General features: G+C 47.3%; 1 protein-coding gene and 1 pseudogene across 2 annotated transcripts in view; one reads left to right on the top strand and one right to left on the bottom strand.

The window, feature by feature from the left end:
- Positions 1 to 3,807: 3,807 nt before the first annotated feature.
- The window catches only part of LOC111151383 (adaptor related protein complex 2 beta 1 subunit), a 129,835-nt gene continuing 123,215 nt past the window's right edge, over positions 3,808 to 10,427 (bottom strand). For both annotated transcript variants that reach the window (XM_022509370.1, XM_022509371.1), the window contains one exon: positions 3,808 to 6,476. In XM_022509370.1, the coding sequence (XP_022365078.1) occupies positions 6,402 to 6,476 (75 nt within the window). In that variant the 3' untranslated portion in view covers positions 3,808 to 6,401. The remainder of the gene's footprint in view (positions 6,477 to 10,427) is intronic.
- On the top strand, positions 9,717 to 10,155 carry LOC111151384 (annotated as a pseudogene).

Raw genomic sequence — 10,427 nt, 5'->3', positions numbered from 1 at the left:
TTTTTTTAAAGACTTTATTTACTTACTTGACAGAGAGATAGATCACAAGTAGGCAGAGAGGCAGTCAGAGAGAGAGGAGGAAGCAGGCTCCCCGCTGAGCAGAGAGCCCGATGCGGGCCTCGATCCCAGGACTCTGGGACCATGACCTGAGCCGAAGGCAGAGGCTTTAACCCACTGAGCCACCCAGGCGCCCTAGGTGTAGAGAGTTTTTAATCACAGTGCGGGACCTGGAGGAAGTCTCAACGTGTGACCTCTATTTTTTCTTGCCTTTTAAAAAGACATGCAGCTATTCATGTGGGAGGTTGGACACCACCTTGGGAAAGCGTTTCCATTTATTCTAGCTGGGGTCTTAGGGCATTGGGGTGGGGTATGAGAGGGACCAGGGAAGCAGCTAGAAGCAAAAACAGGGCTGAGAAGGATATGGCTTCCTCCAAGAAATATTCCACCTGGAAGAATTTGCAGAGAGAAATCAGATTTTATGGACCCTTGTGGGGTCACACCAGGGGGACTGAGAGCATTTCCTAACTTGACTAAATTGTCCACAGCACCATCCGTCCTCTGTTGTATCTCGAAATCATTCATGCTTACTTTGCCCAAGGATCTCAGACTTTATGTCTACTCCCCTGGCCATCACCGCCCCCCTCCATGCCATCACCCCCACTCCCCATTTTCTGGTTCTATTTCAGCCCAAGGTGGAGTAGAAATATAAATTGTGATGCTCACACTCATACCTGGGCGCCAGGCTTCTCAGAAACTTCTCTTGCTAGGAGAACACAAAGCCATAGGTTAATTATGGGATCTCATCCTTGCCTTCAGTGGTAGGTCATTTAAAATAGTATTTTTATATAAAAAACAAGCAGCCACAGTACTAACATAAAACGTAAAATATGCCTGCATTTCATATTTAGCTAGGTCATTTAGCTTTTTGGGAGTCACTTTGGGCTGAGAACTTACACTGGCAGGGCCTGCTCACTCTCTAATTACCTTGGTGAAAAGGTTTGAGGCGCCCTGTCCTGGAGTCTGTCTGACCTTGGGCCTCACGTGGCTCTGGTTCAGCTGGGGATGCCTGAGACGCAAGCTCACACTCTGGGGGAGATGTACGGATTGCTTGCGTACTACAAGTAGATCCCAAGGCCCAGACACCCAAGTGGGACAGAATAAACAAAGACCATGCTGATTGCTTTTTTTGCACCCCATCACAGCTCAAAACCCCACTGAGCTTTCAAAGGTTGTTTGGCGGGATTCTGGAGCCTAAGACCGGAAGTGGAAAGTGAATGAAACCAGGGAGGGAGAGCTAGAGGCTGCTTGTGAACATCCTCCTCTAATACCGATATGGTGTGAAGGAGCCGCTGAGCCGTCCTCTCTGTCCCAGAACGCTGGGACAGTCCTGTTTCAAAGTGACACTTCGGGAGATTAAGTCCTTCTGGGTCCAATCAACCTCCAAGTCAGCCTTCCGAACCTTGTTGGCAGCATCACGAACGGCAGGGCAAAAGCTAAATGAGAAACTGAGATGGCAAGTTTGCAGCCAACTCGGAAACTTTTCAAGAAACATCCTTGTTGCTAATAACATGTCTGGGGGCTGGTTGGGATTCTAGGATTAGTGCTCAGGAGATAGAAACGGGTAACAACGGGGGAGGTGTGATCGTTCCCAAGTGCCAAACCAGGTATTAAAATAAACAGGCTCTTGCCTCCTGGAGCTGGGGGTGGCAGGGAAGAGAAATCTGGGTCCAAGCAAAATCAGAAAAAGCATCAATGCATGAGGTGGGAGTAGGAAGGCTCAAACCCGGGAGTCCTCAACTGTTTTCAGGCTTCAGAAACAACGTACCTGAGATCTCAGTATTTCCTAGTTGCCATTCTGGCGGCCGAGAAAGTGCAATGGAAGGTCAAAGCCTGGGGCCAGCGTGGCCTGCTCTTAGTTCTATGTACTGGTAACTAGGGGGCTTAGCAGGGCCAGCCACTAGCCTGGTGGCTGAGTGCAGAGGGACAAGGGAGGGACTCCTACAGAACTCTCAGGGGAACTCAAAGGGAAATCCATAGTGTCTTGGGGTAAGGACACACACGGGGCGTCTGTCGCACCTTACCTGAAAAGTGGAGATAATGCCAGATTCACGGGGTACGGTAGGCAGGTATCATGTGCGTGAAAAGTGCTTTCCCATTTTTTTTTTTCCTAGAATGGTTCTGGACAACTGCCATTTTATTTGGCAACTTCATTTTTTTTTTTTTTTAACATTTTTAAAAAAACTGAGGTATAGGCGAAATACAATGTGTTCATTTCAGGTGTACAACGCGGTGATTCCACAATTACATACACTATGAAACCTTCCCCCCAGTACGTGTACGTTACCACCTGTCACCATGTGGAACTTTCACGTTACTGACTGTATTCCCTTCTGTTCACCCCTGTGACTTATTTTATAACGGGAAGTTTGCATCTTTTCATCCCTTTCTCCTATCTCACGGATACCCCACCGTCCCAGAGCTTCAGCATTTCTTCCCGTTACAGGAACACCAGCATTCGTTTAAGAGTAAGTAGGCATACCGGAGTGTCTTTCTCAGGTAGCTGATTTTCAACCCCAGCTGCACGGTGCAAACACCGGGAGTTCTTCTAAAATGCAGATAGCCCCCATGCCCCACCCGAGCCTGGCTGAGCAGAAATCATCAGTTTTTGAAACTTTACATGTGGTATTCATGTGCACCCAAGAGTTGAGAGCCTCTGAGGGGCGACTGGCTGGCTCAGTCAGTGGAGCGTGCCACTCTTGATCTCAGGGTTGTCAGTTCGAGCCCCACATTGGGTGGAAATTACTTAAAATCTTAACAAAAATGTTGAAAGCCTCTGCCCTGAGAGTTTGCCCGACCTGGTATCATTCTTAGCTGGTGAATCCAGACAGATTTCAGAAAGGCCCATCTCTCTTCATTTCTTTGACTTTGAACCTCAACAAAGACCAACCCTGGCCCCGCTACTTCCCAAGGGTCATTCCAGTCAGAGCTTGAGCGAACTGCAACCCAGCAACATGATGACAAGCAAACAGTTGCTGGCTGCCAAAGACAATTCTTCCACGGAGTCTGGACACCCAAGTAACGAAAGCGGCTACTGCTGAGGACCGTGCAAAGCAGCTAACGCACAATCACTCTAGCGGTGACAGGTTCGGGTCCTAGTCTGAGGGCATCTGGGGTTGGATCCCTCAGCCTCCTTGCCCCGCTCCAGGTTGTGAGACTTCAGAGGCTCCGGCTCATCAGAATCTAGGGTGGGGCCTCTAGCTTGACGCCACCTGGGTCCCGAGCGCCTGCGATGCAGGTGACTAGACTTGAACTCTTAAGGAAGCCTGCTTTCAAGCATTGATTCTATTCACTGGGGAACACACGAGGCCCAAGTTCAGGTCCCAGCAGCTTTTATGCATTTCGAGACAAATCATCCTGGGTAACAGGAAACTGGTGAGTAGTTCTGCTGTGCTGCCTCTGCTTCCGGGTCCCCGGCAGGGGCCCTGGCAGGGAACGAAGCTGGCTCCCTCGAGCAGGTCCCGCCTGTGGTGGCAGCGGTGGCGGTACGGACAGGAGCCTCTGCGAAAGGTACAGGATTCCTCCTCAGGTCAATCTTATTTCATCTGGCTAAATCCTGGGAAGGTTGGGGCAGCCGAAAGAAAAGTTGTAGTAGTATGGTTCTTAATGCCCCCCCCGCCCCCCCTCCTGGGCAGCAGTGTTGTGTCCCAGAGTGTCAGTTCTGGAAGCAAAGTATACACCACAAACTTCATTTTGTGTAAATGAGTTTATTGACGAAGACACAAGGTCAAGCTTCCCCCCAACCCCCACCCTCCCCAAGAACAGATCCCAAAACCGAAGAATGATAAGCATTCTTGGGGCACCATTTACCCCTCCCACTCCCAATTTCTCTCCAGAGTCCCAAGCTGCACAACACAGACACAGGAAACAGGCTCGGGCGAGGATAGACACTCAGGGAATCTCTGACCAGCAAGAGTTCTGGGTGTGTGTGTGCTTCCCTGCCCTTCATAGGACACCAGCCGACGTTACAAAGACAAACCGAGGCAAAGGAGAGAGTGGAGGGCAGGCTCCACTCCGCCTCCCCACTTCAGCCGAACTCAACATGGGCCAAAAGGGAAGCTGCAGGGGAGGCAATAGGTGCTGTCTCTTCAGGAGAGAGGTCCTCTTCCACGGAACAGAATCCCTTCCTAACCACTCAGGGCAGCCTCCCCAAGGCGCGAAGAATTCCCGGATTGGCTCAGGCAGGTGAGCTGAGAAAAGCAGCGGTTACACACCGCTGCTGGGGAGGTTGGCAGAAGCCCCGTGTCAGGTGCAGAGGGACATACTCTGGTATAAAACTGTTCTGTCTGCTTAGATGACACATACACTTCCTTGTGGAACAGCAGTTTGCTCTGAGACGAGAACACGGTATTTGTAGTGTGAACCTTCTTCATTGCCTGTGTCCATCCGGCTCCACGAATGATTTGCCAACAAGGAAACTACGAGCCCGCTTTTCTACCCAACACATATATGCCCTGTGCTACTTCCTATTCTCCACATGCCTCAGGGGTGCAGAGTGCAGGATGCGAGTTCCTCCCCTCTTCCCCGTACCCCTGCCCCAGTCATTCTTCTCGTGGAATCTCAAGGTTTAGAAAACTGCTTTGGGGGACCCACTCCCCCCAAGCTCTGTAGCTAGTATGAATCAGGGTCATTTCAGACACGACTGGACTGTGGGGTGGCTTCTGCTCTTGTTTTCTAGGATTCCTCTTTTTGGACTCACTCTGAGGTCTGAATTCAACATGAGTCCTTTGGGCCCCAAAGTGCCTGTACCTTGTGTGGGGCAGCTGAGAGGAGCGGTCATGTTCATGGATCCTGAATACTGGGTACCAGGCAGTGTGACAAGTGCCCAGAGATATAACAGTGTGGACGCTGCTACAGTTGGTGCTTTGGGCATAAAGCATCCTTTGGCAAAACACACCCAAAGTGTTGAGGGGATTTTACACCTCCCACCTTCTGAGAGAGGACAAGACTGCCTGACTCTCTGAGATGGTCCCAATTGCCGTGGAGCCTAAGTAACAGGGCAGATCAGAAAGCTAATGGGATCGAGTGAGTCTGTGGCCTCTCTGAGCGCACCCCGTCTCACTTCATCTGCACCTGCCCTGCTGGCCTCAGGAGCACGTGGGGAAAGTGTACGCTCTCATTCTAGCATCTGGCCGTACCTTCCAGCGAAGAGAGATACCCGAGATACCCTGATGCCAAGGAATAGAGTGCCAAAATCAGTGTGGAGTAGGAAAAGAGCCATAAAGGAGCAGGCACGGAGAGGGCAAGAGAAAGGCATTGAAGAAAGGAAAATCAGTGAGACACTCCTGTAGTGAAAACAACACTGATGGGGATTTAGGAGACCAAGTCCCCACCCCCGCAACAGCTTAAAGGCCTCAGGCAGCTAACATCTGTTTATCTTTTTGTCTGTTGCCTTTTGTCTTTTTCCATTTTAGGAAAAACAGGGCTGGTGTTATTAGTCAAAGTCTGTTTCAACACTAAAACCATGATTTTCGATCTGAATTGGACCTGAGAAATTAAATCCAGGGAAGGGAGTGAGGGAAGCCCATTTTGGTTCCTGTTCCCCATCTCTACGAAAACTCCTTGGTCAGCATGATCTGTGTGTTAGATCGAGGGAAAGGAATGTAGTAAGTTCTAATCTCTCTAAGCTATAGGACCGAGAGGCCCTATATCCTGCCCCTGAAGCACCTGACAAGGAAGACCCCCATTCCCAACTGCAGAGCTATCAAATGAGGTAACACAGGGTAGGTGGAACCACAAGGAAAGGGAGTTTGGAGAGAGAAAAAAAGTGAAAACCCAAATGATGAGGGACAAGGTGACCAGGGATAAGGAACCCCTCCCAGGGTGGGCAAAGAACCACAGCTCTTCCTCCAGGACTGTGCGGTTCCTGGCGGTCAGTTGTTTTAACATGTTCTACCAGGGACGCTATTCCCTCTCCTTCTCATATGTACAAAAATATAAAACAATAAAGTGCAGTTTATGTTTCAGTGACACTTTTCCTTGCTTTAATATTTTTTGTCTTTTTCTGCTTTTGAAATGAGTTCTCAATTACAAAATATCAAACTACACTCAAAAATGCCAGCCACTGGCACACTACGGAGAAGCTCACAAGTAAGGACAGATCGCAGCGGCAGGTGGCAAGAGGTGGGACGTGATCGAAGCAGTGGTTACAAATGTTCACAGGAAGCTACAACTATCCAACAGGTTGTGCCCTAATGTTAGCACAGGTTAGACTAGTCACTACCTTGGTGGGTGGCCTCAGTGTGTTTGGGTTCAGATTCTACACGGCAATACGACTTCTTCCACTTAAGAGTTCTTGGCTTTGCACCAATCACAGCGTGGCCAGAGGGCCCCGGACCAGTCTATTAGTTTTTCAAAATGCTGTCGTAGACCTGATAGATGTACTGGGAGACTTCAGGAGCTCTGCACTTCAGTGACAGCTGTTAGGAGGAAAAGGAGAAGAAGATTAGTATGGAGGCTGGCATGAGCTCAAAAGGTATCCAAGACTCAATTCAAGAAAATCTCTTTCTGATTCAAAGAGAGAGGAGCTTCTGTCACTGAGAAGCCAAACCAGGAGATTCTGTTAAGAAGTTCTGTGGGTTTGAAATATTCAATTTAATCAGTGTCAAGTTGTTCTGTGTTTCCACCTACATTCTCTGTGGGTCCACGAGATTTGGAATACTAATACTAAATACCAATACTAATACTAAACACCTCAAAACCCCTGACTGTAGGGGAAGAGCTGCTCCAGGGCTTTGCTAAGAGTCACAGGGGTTATTACCAGATGAGAAGGGAAGGGCTAAACCCTAACTCGCTGGTGGTCACTTCGGCTGCCTGCCCCAGTCTCCCACTCAGACAAGGATGGTTACGTCAGGCCCAGTTCAACAGGATGTACGATCAAGTGAAATAAAAGTGCGGTACGTCCAAGGTACTAGTCCTTTCTGTCTCACACCGAGGACGCCAAACACGCTGTTAGGGAAGGAAAACAAGAACACGAGAGACTTCGTGTACGCAGACAGCGATTCATGGCAACAGCTTCCTCACACACTTGCTGCCTCCTCCAACAGACAAATCAGACGCTCCTGAGGCCGCTCCTCTGCCCCCTCGCTTCCTCCCGTCTCACAGTTACCAAACCAACATAAAGACACTGAAAACGATTTCACTGCTGAACACTGAGGTTTTCACTTGGAGGGTCAATGAGCACAAAACTTAAACCCAGATTTGAAATCTTTGTATCAGATTAGGAAAAATATTATTGACACTACATAATAGTAAAACCTGCAAACAGCATTTAGAACTAGAGAATTTAATGTTTGCTTTCTGCATTACTGACACCATCGTCCTCCTCTGTTAGGGCAGACAGGTAGAAGTTGTCCTTCATGATGCAGCACTATGAGATTTTAGATTCTTTTACCTCTTCATTCTCAGACACCAGATGATTTCATACAATACACAAAAGGTGACACTGTTTTTGGCAAAAATATCAAGATATCGGTCAACCCTGAATTTCTTGAAAAACCTCACATCCTCAAAACTTAAAGTCAGATTTTAAAAATGCAGACAGGGGCGCCTGGCTAGCTCAGCTAATAGAGCACGTGATTCTTCATCTCAGAGTTGTGAGTTCCTGCCCCACCTTGGGCATAGAGATTACTTCAAAAAAAAAAAAGGGGGGGGGGGAAACAAAACAAAACCAACCAAAGGAACATCAAAAGAGGCTCTATTTATTTACAGCTTTAATATTCAGTCTGTAAGGCACTTCCAAAATTGCTGCTTGACATTAATCAGGAAGACAATTCTGAAAAATGTAAACACACACACACACACACACACACACTCCCCCAAACAAAAAAAAACCCCAACTACCTTAAGAATATAAATATGCATAGAAAACAGCTCCCTACTTCGTTCAAAGCTGCAGCCATGGGCATGTCCCTGACTTTCAAGCTCCCTATAGAGGCAATTCTGTACCTCCTCCTCCACAGCCTCTCCGCTGTCACTGTTGTGGAAAATTCTTGTGGGAGAGTAAGTGGGCTCAGAAGAGGAGGAGAGGAAGCTAAAAAGAATAAGAACAGCCTATGGAAGTTAACTCTTAGACTAAAGAGGGGTGGTTCCTCTCCCCCCAAATATTTTTTCCACATCTTTGTAACAATACTTGAAGATCTACCAGTTGGGAGACAGACTTTTTTTTGGGGGGGGGGGGTTATGACTGATAAGGAAATGCCTCCCTCTACAAAAGCCCAATCTGCCAAGGCCAACAATGGGAGGAAAGGGGAGCGGTCATGGACTGATCAGACCTGGACTTTGAGTTTCTGGTGCTCTTTGGAAGGGGGCGGGGGTGGTGGTGATGAGGAAGAATCAGTCTCTCCCTCTCTCTCCCCTATATCATACTATGCTCCTCCACTCCCCTCCACCCCCAACCCGCCAAACCATGCCAATCTTTAACAAAGGGTTGGGTATGGACTTGAAACTCAGCCGTTGCCTTCCAACAAGTACAGCTAAAAAAAGAAAAAAGAAATAAAAAAAAAAAAAGAAAAAAGATAAGACAAGACAAGAAAAAAGAAAGGAAAAGAAAAAGGATCTTGCTAAATCCTGAAGCAAGTACAAGGGAAACATACATTATAAGAACAAAGCAGCTACAGAATTTGACTTAAAAAGCTAGGACCCTGTGACTCATTTTGTATGGCTTCTAAGGGAAAAGAGACCTTATTAAAGTTTTAACTTTTGAACTGCTGGTCTACTTATATGAGATATCTTTAATATCAACCACTCAGGAATGATCACTCCTTTAGGCCCATCAAGGAAAAAAAAGTCACCTTTCACAGCTAAGTAAGCCAAGGACTTAACATATCTGCTTCTGGTTTATAGTCTGGAACACACTTTCCCACCAGAGACAAGTTATCTTTCCAAATAAGATGTAGTTACTTGGGAGTGATAGGGCCTCATCCTTATAGGATAAACATTTCAATACAGTAAGGACTGGGTGAAGAGTGGGGGGAGCGATTTATCAACCTCTTAGGAGGCTAAGGGACCACTGGTCCCCCTGGATTAGTACTGGTTCAACCAGATTGCTTTCCTCCTTAACACCTAGTGGAGATAGAGCAATACTGTAATGGGTGTTTAGGGTGATAGAGGGAAGGGAGTGGACCCAAGGGATTCTGAAGTCTGCAGCACCATTTAGGGAATAGATTAGGTCTGCATCAGATGTTGTGATGGAAAATTTGGATTGTTCTGTGGGCAGAAGGATCCTAGTCACCAGATGGATGGAAACGGGAGAGAGGGCAAGGTAAATAAACAAATTTACCATTTATAAATATAAGGAAAGAGGGGAGGTTGGTGTGGCTATAAAAAGGCACCAGGAGTTAGGACACCTGGGTGGCTCAGTGGGTTAAGCATCCAACTCCTGATTTTGGCTCAGGTCATGACCTCAGGGTCATGAGATCAAGCCCCACATTGGGCTCCGTGCTCAGTGGGCAGTCTGCTTAAGATTCTCCATCGCCCTCCCCCCCTACTCTCTCTCAAATAAATAATCTTAAAAAAAAAAAAGGCATCATGAGGACAAAATCCCACTGGATTATTTCTTACAACTGCACATAAATCTGTAATTATCTCAAAATAAAAATTAAAAAATACATAGGCAGCCCTTTCCTTTTGCAGCCATCACAGAAGCACCAGCGGCCAACATGAAGTTCAATCCCTTTGTGACTTCTGACCAGGGCAGGAACCATAAACGGCATTCCAGTGCACCCTCTCATATTTGCAGGAAGATGATGTATTCCCCACTTTCCAAAGAGCTGAGACAGAAGTACACTGTGCGATCCATGGCCATCCGAAAGCATGATGAAGTACAGGCTGTGTGAGGACACTGTACAGAGGTCAGCAAATTGGCAAAGTCGTCCAGGTTTACAGGAAGAAATACGTCATCCACACTGAACGAGCAGAGCAGGAGACGGCGGACAGCACACCGTCCACAGGGGCACTCACCCTGGCAAGGGGGTTAGCACTAGACTCTAACTGTACAAAGACTGCAAAAAGATCCTTGAGCAGAAAGCCAAATCTCACGAAGCAGGAAAGGAAAAGGGCAAATATAAAGATGAAACAATTGAGAAGAAACAGGAATAGAGTAATCTTATGTATGACTGTAATTAAAAACTGTTAAAATGGAAAAAAATATATATATAGGGAAGAAATGTCTTTCAACAGATGAATGGATAAGCTGTTGTACACCCATATGGGGGACTACTACTTGGTCATAAAAAAGAACTTTAGATACTTATTAATGACCTGGGTAAATGTCAAGAGTATGGTGCTAGGGATGCCTGGGTGGCTCATTTGGTTAAGCAGCTGCCTTCGGCTCAGGTCATGATCCCAGTGTCCTGGGATCGAGTCCCACA

This window comes from Enhydra lutris, unplaced genomic scaffold (genome assembly GCF_002288905.1).
Source record: "Enhydra lutris kenyoni isolate GAN:26980312 unplaced genomic scaffold, ASM228890v2 scaffoldscaffold26, whole genome shotgun sequence".
Classification (NCBI taxonomy): Eukaryota; Metazoa; Chordata; class Mammalia; order Carnivora; family Mustelidae; genus Enhydra; species Enhydra lutris.
The sequence above is the reverse complement of the archived record's forward strand: the minus strand, read 5'-3'. Positions and strand labels throughout refer to the sequence as shown.